The sequence below is a fragment of the Phyllostomus hastatus genome, unplaced genomic scaffold (assembly GCF_019186645.2).
Source record: "Phyllostomus hastatus isolate PE091 unplaced genomic scaffold, TTU_PhHast_1.1 phas_contig_147, whole genome shotgun sequence".
Taxonomy (NCBI): Eukaryota; Metazoa; Chordata; class Mammalia; order Chiroptera; family Phyllostomidae; genus Phyllostomus; species Phyllostomus hastatus.
The window spans coordinates 4,485,926-4,500,252 of NW_025333603.1; the positions used below are offsets into that span (position 1 = coordinate 4,485,926).

At 51.9% G+C, this 14,327-nt stretch overlaps 1 protein-coding gene across 1 annotated transcript in view; it reads right to left on the reverse strand.

Annotated features, from left to right (window-relative positions):
• Positions 1-4,841: 4,841 nt before the first annotated feature.
• Positions 4,842-14,327, reverse strand: part of MROH7 (maestro heat like repeat family member 7) — a 40,836-nt gene continuing 31,350 nt past the window's right edge. Inside the window, exons 17-23 of the mRNA XM_045857565.1 lie at positions 13,372-13,512; positions 12,458-12,640; positions 11,679-11,837; positions 11,296-11,418; positions 7,764-7,866; positions 5,685-5,747; positions 4,842-5,147 (exon numbers count right to left, since the gene is read on the reverse strand). Of these exons, the coding sequence (XP_045713521.1) occupies positions 4,903-5,147; positions 5,685-5,747; positions 7,764-7,866; positions 11,296-11,418; positions 11,679-11,837; positions 12,458-12,640; positions 13,372-13,512 (1,017 nt within the window). The 3' untranslated portion in view covers positions 4,842-4,902. The remainder of the gene's footprint in view (positions 5,148-5,684; positions 5,748-7,763; positions 7,867-11,295; positions 11,419-11,678; positions 11,838-12,457; positions 12,641-13,371; positions 13,513-14,327) is intronic.

Here is a 14,327-nt window from a genome sequence, read left to right on the forward strand (position 1 = left end):
AGGAACAAGTGGGGCGGAGCCCCAGCGAGGGAGCTTGGGGGATGGGGTGCTGGAGAAGAATGAGAAAGAAAGAGGTGACGTGGGAGGGATAATGGTCCTGATTCTGAGGACTGGGATTCTCCTCAGTGCAATGGGACCTTTTGGAGAGCTTGGGGAAAAGAAGTGATATAATCAGAGATGTCTATTTCTGAGATTAACCGCGCCCCACACACCCCTCACCCCCCACAACTGAGATGGAGTAAGGCCTCCAGGCCAGGCGAGCCTTTCAGCAGACACTGGATTAGGCAGCAAATGGCTGCCAGCCCTGCATTGGGTGCTACAGCCTCAGGGGGCCCACAGCCTGGTCTAGAGGGAAAGGCAGCTAGACCACAGACCAGGGGGAGTCAGGACTGCTTACAGGTCTGTACAGAGGAGTGGGTGTTACCTGCACTGAGGCAGGACAGTAAGAAGCTGGGAAAATGCCTTCTCAAGTAGAAAGGGGAAACAGACATAGCTGAACAAATTGGCCAAGCAATTTAGAGCAAGATACAGATAGTCATCTCCCTAGAGATAACATCTAGGCCTCAGTTGTATTTCAGCTCCAGGCCCAGAAAAGCAGCAAAACCAGATGGGCAGTGCCAGCTGCTATAACTAATGACTCCCCTGCCTTGGTGCTGACCAATCAGTGGAGACCACAACCCTGAAAGGAGACACCTGGAAAAGCTGATGAATATTCTATTGAGATCTCCCCTAAGACCTCCCTTAAACTCCCAGCCTTTAAAAACCCTCAAAACAGAGGACCCAGAACTCTATCCCTCCAGGGAGCACACCTGCACCTTTCCCTTCCCCCTCTTCTTTCTCCAAAGGCATGCATGCATCTCCTAAAACCCAAGGGTTCCCTTGAGATTTGCAACCAGGGGAGCAATGAGCAGTAGCAGCTTGTCCTGGGCTAACCCCCTGACCCTGTTTCCAAGGCCTCCTTTTCTCTGACTTTCCAGTGAGCTGACAGCAGCTTCACCTGTGCTCATTTCTTTCCTGCAATATTTCTAGAGAACCAAAGCATCCCCACCCAGGCTCTCTCCTATTCTTCAATCCTAAGATCTCCTTGTTTCACTGTGCCCAGCTTTATTTAATAAACATACTCTCACAGTCACCTAGGCTTGTGAAATATTTTCTGTACAAGTCAAGAACCCACAACACTGCCACCTGACCCTAGGCAGACCTGCCCGTGGTCAGGCCTCCTTCCTAGTAACAGAAGGATTCAGGGAGATTTCACAGAGGAGGTGACACAGAGACCAGGAAGGGCTCTGCAGATGGATGGAGGCTGGAGGGACAGTTGGGCACTTCAGGCAGTGGGAGCCCATATGCAGAGAGGCGTGGAAGTGTGTAACAGCCAGTATGCTGGGTACTGCAAGAGTAAGGCCAGCAAGGTGGGCGAGGACCAGAGGGCCTGATCGCACAATGGCCTTCATCCTGCAGAGGAGAGTGAGCCATGGAAAAGACCTATGGGTGAATTTGTCTCAGGAAGGCCTGGGTTGCCAGGTGAAAGATTGATGGAGGGAGGCTTGGTTAAGAGATTGACAAGGAGACTGTTGGTGAGAGACCTGGGGAGAGAAGAAATCTGAAGCCCAATAGTGGAGCTGCTGGGCTTGGTCATTGTTTGGTACGAAGATGAGTGAGGCCGCAGGGCTAAGGATGACACACAGAGGGCAATGAGCCTCCCAGGGCCAGGACTGTGTCTTTCCCTTGTAACTCACCCCACACATGGCAGAACACCTGGTCCCTTTCCTCCACACCCAAACCTTTCCTACACTTCCTGCTCCACACTGCTCCCTAACTACAGTTCCCATTCTTACTCCTTCTTTATCTTCTCACTTCTTGAGTACAGAGCCCACTTCTTCCTTTTGCTTCCACCTTGAAATTTGATTCCTATAAAACCCTGTGAAGAACCCATTTTACAGGTGATGACAGGGGAGGCTCAGAGAAGGAAGGTGACTTGCCCAGTGCTCTTTGACCCTTCCAACTCAAGACTGCTTGGGGGCGTTGGCTAGAAACTGAGCCTATTAGCCTCTGTTGAGCTTTGAGGCCACCCAGATTCAGATTATGGCAGCTATCGTTTGTCAAGGCCACCCCCAGACCTAGGCTCTTGCCAATGGAAGCAGCAGTGTCCCTGGGTGGAAAGGGCTGAGGCATGGGTGGGAGACCTTGAGACTCACACTTTTGTTTCCTTGTGTGATTTCCTTGTGTGACCTTGGACAAGGCCCACCATCTGAGCCCTGTCCTCATGTCAAATGTAGACAATAAAGCCGGTCTACCTTCCCCATAAGTCTGTAGGCCTAGCATGAGCCTCAAAGGAGGTAATGCTTGCAATCATTCTTGGCAACAGAAAAGGTTATGCAAAAGGACCATCCTCGTTTTCTACTCTCTCTTCAGCCCAGGATCCTGATGGCCTTGGCCTACCCTTTATCGCAGGATGATTGTGTGGTCAAATTCTTGGGTTCCTTATTCCCAGCAGGAGCTTAAATGTAGGTGCCCCTCATACTTGTGTCTCTTCCCACTCCATGGACTCACCCAGGGAATCTCGCCTCACCATTGTACGCAGATGAGTCTCCAATCTGTTACCATCTCGGATCCCGCTGCTGAGCTCCACCCTTGCGCAGCCAGTCATCTGGGGGATGTCTCCACTAGTGTGGCACACAAGTCCCTCGAGCTCATCACTCCCAGCCTGAATTCATCCCTCCCCAGACCCGCTCCTGGTTGGAGGAATCACTCAGTGAGGGGACACCACTGACCCAGTCGTCCACCCAGAAACCTGGGCACCATCCTGGGCACCTTGCTCCTTCTCCCCTTCATCCACCACCAGGTTCTGAAAATCCTCTTTCCTTAATCTTACATGGGTCTGATCATTCTCGTCATCCCTCACTGCAGTCCAGCGCCCCCACCCTTCTTCTCTGAAGCCTCCAGCCAGGTCTCTCTGCCTGTGCTGTTGTCCACACAACTGCCCCCACCTGCAACCTACCCTTTCATTCCACTTAGAGTGAGCTGTCTACCGCTCCTTTTTTTCATTATTCTCTAATGCCCCTGCACCCTCCTCAGCCCCCCACCAATCTGTGTTTTAATGGGTATTTTCAGCTTGTACATGTTCTTGCAAAATGCAACTTTTAGTACTTACATTTTATTATTTTTTTTACCCTCACGGGAGGATATGTTTGTTGATTTTAGAGAGAGAGAGGGAGATACAGAGAAACATCAATCAGTTGCCTCCCATATACACCCTGACTGGGGTTGGAACCCACAACCCAGCTAGGTGCCCTGACTGGAAATCAAACCTGCAACCTTTTTGGTGTATGGGATGCTCCAACCAACTGAGCCTCCAGCCAGGGCCATACATTTTTAATATGCTTTTTGCACTGAGCACTAGGTTTTAGGTCCCATCCATGGTGTTACATGTGCCTGCACTGCCTCTAACTGCTTCCGTGGCGCCCATTCACCCCCTGCTCTCCCAGGCACCACAGATAGCGCTGTGACAGACTTCCTCACACACCACTCTTTATGGACCAGTGGGAGGATTCCCTGAGAAGTGTGCCCACGAGGGGAATTTTGGGGTCATGGGTATACATAAACTTAATATGACTGACAAGAGACAGATTCCTGTCCAGAATGGCTGCACTCACCTACCCTTCCACCAGCAGTGCCTGGGAATCCCTGTATCCCCATGAGCGCACAGCTTTCTAAAGCAGAAATCTGCCCACATTTCTGCCCTGCTTGCCTTGCCCCTCCCACCATGCCTTCCCACTGCTCTCTGGATGACATCTCCCTCCTTAATACAGCCCCCAAGGCCACCATGACCAACCCTTGCCCTCCGCGCTTCCCTCCCACCGGGCTTCGTTGCACCTACGTATCTGCGCGTGGGCCTTGGCCCCATGTGCGGTTCTCCATACACGTCCACCATGTGGTCATCGTTCCAAACCCCCTGGAGGGGAGCCTTGTCTCCGGGAGGCCTTTGCCCACACCCCAGCCCCAGGCTAGTCTGCATACCCCACAGCTCCACGCCCCCCTTCATCCAAGTACTGACCTGCTGGGCTGCTGGTGTGTTTACGTCTCTTATACTTTCATTAGACCAAAATTTCCCAACCCCAGCACTTTTGAAGTTTGGGGTGAATGCTTCTTCCCTGGGTGGGGTGGGGGGTGTTTTCCTATGTACTGTAGGATGTTTGGCAATATCACTGGCCTCTACCCACGGATGCCAATAGCATCTCCTTCCTCGAGTCACAACAACCACAGGTATCTCCAGACATTGTCAAATATTCCCTAGGGGTCAAAAATCACCCCCTTGTGGGAACCACTGCATCAAGACTGTAAACTGCCCAGGGCCTGGGGTTGGGTCTCATTCATGTCTGTGTCTTCAGCACCCAGGGCAGACCTGGCCCAGGTTAGCTGCTCAATAAATGTTGCCCAAATGAACAGCGACCAATCTCTGTGCAAAGATCCGAGGGTGGGACTCAGAGGTCCGGGTTCTGGGATATGCATGATGTCTTGGGGTGGGAGGCATCTCTCTTTTCCTGCCTCAAAACCACCCAGATCATCTTCTCCTTTTGTTCTTTTGCTCTCCCTATTGGGACGAGGAAACTGAAACATCCAAAGAATTTACTGTATGGCCTTGAATGAGCCACTTTACCTCTCTGAGCCTCAGCTTCCCCACTTACAAAATGTGGACAAACAGCCTGTGTGAGTCTGTAGGTGTTGCCGGAGTCAGCGATGAAGGCCGTGCTCTTCTCACAGGCTTGCCGCACAGAGTGATGACTTCTCCCGACCCCAGGACCCCTCCCACAAGGAAACACTCAGCGGTGAGAGGTAAGCCACATGGCATTTATAATGAGCATGGCCAGGGCCCTGGCTTCCCCTGAGGGCGGCCCAGGAACATCACTGCTTCAGGGACGTTGTCCAGGAGTCCAGTGCCTGTCTGATCCAGGAGCGCCGCCGGTGGGAAGTGGGCAGGTTCTCACAGCTAGGGCTCCAGCGATGTGTGGTGGCCGGGTCACACACCCACACGTCCCCATGTGGCAGTGGCCATGAGTTCCGCCAGCAGCTGGCCAGTATGTTGTCCTGGGCCTGGGCTGCACAGATGCACACTGAAGCTTCTGGGTCATATCTCAAGTTTTCCAGAGCTGAGTCGTGGGAAGGGAAGAGGCCACTTGTGAAGACCAGGTCCCCACACAGGTCTCACACCTCATCCTTCCTTCTCACTTCCATGACATGGCTTAGGTACCCTCTGCTTGGCCTACCCTCATCTTACCTTTCTCCCAGCTCTTCAAACTGTTTACACTTCAAAGCCTGAAACTAAACCTGCCTCCTCCAGGAAGTCTTCTTGGACGTCCCAGCCTACCTTCAGCTTTCCCAGTTACAAAATTAATCTGCCCCACTTAAGAGTCTGAACTGCTTGCCCTGAACTAAATGGTTTTGGGTCTGGTTTTTTCTGGGCCTGGTTTCTTAGACTATAAGCTCCCCTAGGATGGGGCTATGTCCTCCGTCTTGGTGACCCCATGGCACCTGACATGTACTCGCCTGCATAAAGACTAACACGGCTGAACTGAGCTGAGCACCCTTGCCTTGGAACCTGCCCCTTTCCTTTCCTATGACCCACTGCGGGCCTACCCAGTCTCTCACCGGCCCCTGACATCTCTCCAGCACAGGCCACAACTCACCAGCTTTAACTTCATTCAGACACTCTTCCGTCATTACGTTGTCCATGAAGGGGACCAGGAACCCTTGAGCACAATCCAAGAGGTGAGCACATCCACCTCCTGACTCTGACCCACCCCCATCCCACCCTTGGACCAGACCTCCTCAGAGAAGCTCTCTTTTCTCCAGCCTCGCAAATGAGGACACAAAAAGAGAACTTCATTTTGATCCTGTGGCAGAGTTCCCAAGAGGGGCTCTGGGAGAGGTGGCAGGCTTGAAGGCCAGGGATGGCACCAGACCAGGGGCAGGATGTGGGCCATAGCCAATGCTGATGGGTGGCCCCAGGTGGTCCCTTAGTCAGACTGGCCCTTAGTATCCTCACCTGAGACTGGAGGAGGGGCTGCCTCGGCTGCCCCTTCTCTGAGGAGTTTGAGCCACAATAACATGAAAGACACCAAGTGCCTGGCCTACCTTCCAGGCGGGCAGGTGGCAGGGCTGAGACCCAGGTCCTCAGCAATGTTATTTAGCCCTCCCCTGTTCCCAGCCTGCATGCCTGCTTCCCAAAGTACCACCAGATCCTTAAGTGGCCTATACCTCTTGGAATGCCCTTCCAACACTTTCTTACCTAGCTAATTCCTATTTATTTTTGAACATTCAGGTCAACGAAGTTGCTCCTCCAGGAAATCATTCCTGCCCCTGCCCCCAAGCCAGGTTAAGCAGCTCTCTGGTCCCCAGAGTTCCTGTGAGTTTCTCTCTATCTGTATACGGTGCATTGTATTTTACATGTGATTTATGCATCTCCCACCAGACCAGGGACTTCTTCAACTTAAACGCACTGGGGAGGGGTGGGCCAGTCTCCCAGGATCCTACAGCATGTGCACAATTGTATGCGCATATGCGTTTTCCTAGAGAAAGCGATCCTAACCTTCTTCAGGGTCTCACAAAAGATCAGCCGCCTGTAGAGGCTAGAGTCGCTGCCCCACAGAGGGGGCTGTCTGCAGCCAGAGGCTGATGCTGCTCAGATTGGTTCCCCAGCACAGCTCCCAGCAGAGAGGAGATCTCCAGGGTGTTATACACCAACATTTTTAGAAGTGATTAATTTCTAACGAGATTTACGAAGTAATGTCACTCCCTGTGAGAAGCTGCCTCCAAACAGGCCCCCACATTCTGAGGGCTCCCCCAGTCCTGGACACCACTCCTCTCACCCATCCCTGATCACCTGAACAGCATCACCTCCTAAAGGGTTCTTTGTTTCTCTGGACTAAGCAGAGTGACTGACAGAGTAGAGGGATAACCACCACTGGCTAAATAAACCACTGAAGGGGTTCATGGATGACTAGATGGATAAAAAACTGCAAACGAATTGAGGAAAGTCAAGGAAACATCACCTTACAAAGTGGGGGTCTGGGAGGATCACCCTCTCCAGGCCTCTTTGCAACGTGTCTGTTGGTCCTTGGTGAAGGGTGTCTGGTTATTTTGGGGGGAGGGGGAGTATAGCCGGGAGAAGACATACCCAGCATGTCATCAAAACGGTCCTTTGGGGGATTCTGGGAGAGGGGAATCTGTTATTTGTTTTCCCCACAGAGGTAGAGGTTGGGATTGTGGGGAGAATGAAGGTAACTAACATTGAGTGAGTGCCTTGACATGCCAGCCTTCACATAAAAATAAAAAAATAAATAAATAAATTCTCATCCAGTCTGTGAAGCAGGACTTGATCCCCATCTCACAGATGAGAAAACTGAGCTAAGAAAGGGGGTCATGGCACTGAGACTCGGCTCAACTTTTCCACTTCCACAGTGGCAGGCTCCCGCTGGGCCCGGGCCCAGGCTGCACTCCAGTGAGGAGACGGCAGTTCTGCTGTATGCAGTTGCCACGGTTGTAACCTGCACAAGGACTCCAGGCTGCATCCAGCCTGTGGCCCACACAGTGATCTTAGACAAGAGCTTTCTAATCTGCACAGTGATTATCTGCTGGCCAACCCTCAAACCCCAGGGGAGGCACCCACCCAGGTGCCCAAAGGGCTGGCAGCTTCCTTCCAAGGGAGAAAGTTGGAGATTTGGCAGAGCCCCGGGGTCAGGACTAGCTGTGCCAAGGTGGGTTACCTATGAACATGACTGAGGACTTCCGGAGGGAGGCCCGGGAATTCTTGGCGTACTCCAGGCTCTGGTTGAGAAATGTGAAGGCGTTGTCTCGGTGGGTGGTCACCTGGGACAGAGAGAACCCCAGGAGTGCTGAGCCCTTGCCAGGACTCATCCATGCCTCCTGAAGCTAGGAACGGTGACTCTGTCAGGCAGCCAAGCCCTGGCCCCTCGCTTCCTAAATATCGCTGCCCGAACCCCCAGAGGCCAGACCTCATCTTCTCCTGGCTGATCACAACAGTTACTTCTGCAGTCTTTCTGCCTTGAGTGTCCCTTCTTCTAACACATGCCCTGCTGCAGCTGGAAGGAAAACTCTAAAACTCGAATCCATCCCGAGGTGAGAATGCACCTGGCACACAAGGGACATGATCGGTAAGGAGGACAGGTCTTACCAGGGTAAGGATTCAAGCTGCAGAACAGTTGGGAATAAAGTGAAGAGAGGAGAGGGTCTTAGAGGCTCTTAAAAGCCAGACAGGAACAGGGCTTACTCATGCTTTAGAAAATAGGAAGCCAGAATTCATTTTTTGTAAGGCCATGGCAGAGCAATATTTTGGGCAAAATCATCTGACAATGGTGTCCAGGATGAATTTGGTCAAGTAGAAACTAAGGGATGGGCATCTTGCTAAGAGGCTGTTGTGGGAAATGAAGAGAAATCTGATCAGATCGCTCCTCTGTTGACGATCTGCACATCGGGGAGTAAACTCCTGGGTGTGTTGCAAAGCCTGCATGGTCACGCTCCTTTGGGGCCTCAACTTCTGCACCACCTCCACCTGCCGTGCATTTTGTGCTCCAGTCCCAGGACACAGCCCCACTCACCTCAGATCTGTGTCTGGTACGAGCAGCTGCTCCAAACTGCAGTGCCCTTCCCTCTTTTTGTCTGATGAACTCTGTCTCACCCCCTAAGGCTCAGCTCAGAAGTTACCTCCTCCCTGAGGCTTCCACAACCCTCATGCAAAGCTGATCCCACCACCCTAGATGTTTCTGCAGCATTGTGCACAGTCTTTGTTATAGCACCTATGGCATTGTGCTGTAATTATTTACACCATTCCCTCCCCTGGATCCTGAGCTCCCCAAAGAGAAGGAGCCATCCCACTCAACCCAGGGGCCCCAGTGCTCCGCTCAGGACTTGGCATGGTGCAGGTGCCCAGAAAGTGTTGGATGGGTGGATGAATGAGTGAGTGAGTGAATGAATGAATGAATGAATGAATTTACAGATAGGTTACCAACCCCTTCTAAAGCTAAGGCTAGAACTTGACTTTCACATGAGCAAAAGTGTTGACACCTAGAGACCAAAGAAAATACTGAGAATCCTTCGGGATCTACTGCAGAGATCACAAGCTGGCAGCCCACGGGCCACAAGTGGCCAGCCAAGCAGTGACCTGCACAGTGCTTTAAGCAAGCTAAGCTGATTGCCGATTAATGTCTTATAAAAATCTGGGTTTTGCCCTGGCAGAGTAGCTCAGTTGGTTAAAGTGTCTTCCCAATGCACCAAGGTTGTGGTTTGATCTTGATCAGGGCATATAGAACAATCAACCAATGAATGCATCAATTGGTGGGACAATAAATCAGTGTTTCTCTCTCCCTCTCTATCTCTCCCCCTGCTCTCAAATCAATAAAAAAAATCTGAGTTTGTAGCTTCTCCTGTGAAACGAGAGGACCTGGCAAGAGTGGCTGCACCGTGAGCTGAAGCTCTCCGCTCAGCTTCCAGCCGGGACTGGGCCCTGCAGGGCGCCGCAGGCACTACCACTGCCACGTCACTCATGATCACATCTGCCCAGTCCCTGGGCCCTGCAGGTATTCGAATTAGTGCCCTGGCCACACACTCCCTCCAGGGCATTTCCTCTCTCTGGAAAATGATGGTAACACGGTTAGACACTGGATGAGGACATTTCGAGCATCACTGACCATGGCGGTGTTGAGCCCTCTCCTCATTCTCTTACTCCGTATATATTTGTTAGGCTGTTTTGAGGGATGCTGGCATGCTCTGTCCAAATCTCTCTTCGGGTGTGAAAAATGTATTCCTCAAGCTGTGGGGACTGCCTTGGCTGGAGAAAACTGTTAACCCCAGGTTATGTCCCTTCCCAGGGTGGCTGGCATCCAGAGACAGGGGGATGTAAAACCTGTCCCCCAACCTCGATTTGGGGAATCTCATGTAGCACTCCCTGAAACTACGCTGAGGCTTGACTCCTCTACCCCTCCTGCTCCTTGCCTTCCCTTCTGCAGGGTTTAACCCCAAGGGTCCCCCCTCATAGCCCCCATGCATGCTAACCAACCTCTGTCTTAGAGTGTGTGTCCAGGGGACCCCTGCCTGTGACAACAGGGAAGGCAACGGGACCAGAGGACAAAGCTTCCTAAATGTTGTGCAGAGGCACTGGGGCATATGCTGCGATGCAGCGCTTTCCTGCCTTAGGATGTTCTCAGGTGTTACCTAGACAGCGGGTTCTGTGGGGTCAAATAAGTTTGGAAAACCATAAATTAAACAACCGTAAAACATACCCTTAGCACAGAACTTTAATGAGCTGATGGCACTGCAAATATCCAAAAGGAGCAAGACAATGCAGTATTTCCCAAATTTATTTGTCTCAGAACTTCTTTTCTCCCCAGCAGGGCATATCCTATACAGAACTGGTGCCACAGACCTGGCGGGTGTGGCTCACTTGGTCGGAGTGCCAGCTCACGAACCAAAAGATCTCAGGTTCTGTTCCTGGTCGGGGCACGTGCCTAGTTCTGGGCCCGGGCCTGTCACAGCACATACAAGAGGCCACCAACTGATGTTTCTCACATCAGTGTTCCTCTCCTGTCTCTCTCCCTCACTTCCCTTCTCTCTAAAATCAATAAGTGTGTCCTCGGGTGAGGATGAAAAAGGAAAGGACTGGTGTCAGACAATACACCCTGGGATTTACTGTTGTAGAAAAGGGAGGCGATAAGGCCCTTTCAGCAAGATAAACAGGTGTGTGTTCTAACCAGACCACTCCGGCGGCCTGGGTGGGGAATGGGTTGGAGATGAGATTAAAGGCTGGGAGATCCACTGGATGGCTAGACCCCTGTCCCAGCTGAGAGACATCATGACCTGAACTAAAGGCAATGACAGTTGGGGTGGGGAGGGTGAAACAGATTCAGGGGTACTTAGGGACCTAAGATGGATCCAATGTGGAAGGTGAGTGAGATGAAGGAGTCTAGGATAACTCTAGGTTTTAGCTTTGGGGACCTAGGGGGCCAGAGCGCAGTTGAAATGGGAGGTCCGTAAGTTCAGAAGGGACCAGCTGAGACTGCAGTGTGTGTGGTTCAGCCGGGGGAGGTGCCTAGTAGACCCCTGGAAAGGGAACACTCGGAGTGAGAAGAGCAGTTAGAGATGGAGATGAACATTCAGGAGCCAGCAACCCATGGTTAGCACTGGGATGTCCAGTCGAGATGTAAAAAGAAAGAAGAGGAAAGGAAAGACTTGCCCACCCCCACCATGTCCATGAAGAACCACTGGAGTCTTGGAAGCACTCACAAGGTAGTTGCAGATTTTGGCCACGGTCTGCTGCTGGCCGTCCCAGGGCTTCTGGCTGTAAGCTTTCTTTGGCAACGCCCACGCCATGAAGCAAGAACAGCGGAACAGGGTCTTCACACAGAACTGAGGACCACCAGAGAGAGAATACCAGAGCTGTGGAATTCTAGGACAGCCAGAACATGTTCCAGAAGAAAGTCTTGTGACACTGGATTTTGGAAAATTGATTCCTAGTTTAAATGTGCACGTGAAGCTGGTGTTTGGGAGAGGAATCCTCACATGGGCCCTTCTGGAAAATAGACTTTTCACCATAGTTGTTAGTGAGTCTGGATCAGTTTCCACAAAGGGAGAGGCGCCCGCACGGCCGGGTGCCTGCACACACTCACCTGGCCCACCTTAGTGTTGCCCTCTTGCATGGTCAGCAGCAAGGGAACCAAGGTGCTGATCAGCTGTTCCTCCACGGCAGGGGTGCAGGTCGACGACCGCAGCTTCTGGACCACCTTGCCGTACAGGTTGATGCAGGAGGAGCGCACGTCTTCCCGTGGCTGGAACAGATGCAGAGGCTCAGGCATGCTCCCTCCTCCAGAAGGCGACCTGGGCCTCTGTACCTCACATGGAGGCACCACGACCTTCCTTCCACTCATTCTGTGTGGCCCTCCAGGCACAGGGTGGGGTTTGGGGGTGCACAGAGACAGAGAACAGAAGAGGCTGCCTAGTGGGGCTTATCTGGGGCTGGTGTCCCCTCACCGGATCCTAGTTCTGGAGCTCCTCCCACTCTTCCCAGCGAGGCCTCCAGGTCACTCAGAAGGTACCTTAGTTCCAGGTGTTGGAAAATGCCCCCCTCTGCCAGGACCAATAAAAAATGCACCCCCTGTAGGTAGACCAATAGCAATGAAGCAAGTCTCTGAGGAGACTTGATTATAAAAGAAGCACTCCCTCCGTGCAAGCCAATTAGAAGAGGACTTTTCTCTATGCAAACCTATTATAAAAAGATGGGGACCAGTTGAATGAGGAATGAGGTCCCCTTCCCTTGGCTGACTGGGCCCTGCCCAGCTGTCGGCGGGCCATGGATGTATGGCAGCCTTCAGGGTAGTAAAGAACCACCCTCCATGCGTCATCCCCCACCCCTCCCACCTACCACCACCCACATCAAGGGGTCCCTTACGTCACTGAAGTGTGGCAGCAAGACCTGCAGCATCTCCACACAGACCAAGTTGTCATTCAGTTTCTTCCGGTCCAGCCCCTTGAAGATGGTCTTGAGGTTGCGGCCCGCCTCCATCACCAGCAGCCCATCCACACACTTCAGGCCCTTCACCATGAAGGGCAGGAGAGCCTGCACCTTGGCGGCCTGTGGGGCAGGAGCATTTGGGATGGGGGCTCCTACTCGGGCTAACAGGTGGGAGACCCAGCCTCTGCTTCACTGAGAACAACGTAGTGAAACAGGTCCCACTCCCAGGCCTTTGCTTCTTCCACCCCACCCGCCCGGAATGCCCTCACTCAAGCTCCCGCAGTCCCCAAAGCCTTGTTTGGCCTTGCCAACTCTTTCCTGGCCCGGGCACCTGAAGCCCTTTGCTGTCTACTCCCTTCCTTGTATCATTATTAGTCAGCTTTGGAGTCTATATCTTGTTACTTCATTATTTATATATTTACACACACACACACACACACACACACACATGCATAATGAGCTCTAATAGTGCCTGGTAGAACAAAACAAAGCACTTTAAAAAATGCTAATGATGCCCCAACAATCCCAGCCTTGGCTTCCTAGTCTGTAAAACAGGAATAACTGCCGCCACCCCCAACCCCTCTTAAGACACACTGCCTTTAGGGTCATTGTGACCCTAAACTATTTCTTTCTTTCTTTTTTTTTTTTTTTTACAAACTATTTCAAAAAGAAGAAAGTATCCAGGGAGTTATTAAGGACTGTCCCTTTGCAGAGGGGGCAGCTGAGGCAGGGACAGAAAAAGCTCTCATTCTGATTCCAGGCAACAGCATCTGCAAGGCTTGACGGCCAGCTCCATCCTTCCTCCAGCCCAGGGTCCAACTGGGCGGGGCTTTCCTCTGCCCTTGGCTCACCTTCTCGGTCTTGCGAGCCAGGATGACCAGGCCTCGGATAGATAGAACCTTCATGACGGGGTCGTGGTGGTTCAGGCCTTCCACCATTCTCCCCAAAGAGTATTCCTCAGGGATCCGCCGCACCTGATCCATCTGGAGGAGCTAAGGGAGTAAGGGTGATTACTGCCTGGGCCGAGGGGACAGGCAGCACTCTGGGGCCCCAGGTAGCACACGCCAGATGAGCAGGGGCTGAGTGTGGGGCACAAACGGTCACTGCCCAGCCAGAGCTGTCCGATACAAGCCACATGTGGAAGCCTGAATTTTCTAATAGCCACATTAAAAACGTGAAAAGAAGTGGGAAACATTAACTTTAGTAATACATCTTATTTAACCCAACATATCCAAAATATTATCATTTCAACATGTAATCAATGTAAAAATTACTGACGTATTTCACACTGAAACCTGGGATGAATTTTACACTTAGAACACAGTTCAGTTCAGACAGCTGCATTCCAAGGGTCAACTGGGTGCCATGTGGCTGCTGGCAATCATGTGGGACAGCCCGGGTTTGGTTGGTGAAGCTGCTGGCTCCTCTGTCACCACCCAGCACCCAGTGGTGACAGCCCCGGGACCTGTCCGTTCTGCCCACTCTTTTTTTTTCCCTCCCCTCATTCATTTGTTTTGTTCCTCAGTTTCTTCTCTTAAGTGAGATCATACTGTATTTGTCTTTTACTGACTGGCATATTTCACTTAGCATAATATTCTCTCCTTTTTTTCTTTTCTCTCTCTCTTTTTTTACCTTCCTGCCCACTCTTCTCAGTGAGCCCCCCACCCCCCGCCCCATTCTCAGGATCTTTACTGCTGTCCCTAGGTGAATAACACCTAAGTCTGCACGTCCAGCTCAGCCTCTATCCGGAGCTTCCAATTTGGAAAACTAATAGTTCACCACACACTTCTCCCCAATGTCCAGCACT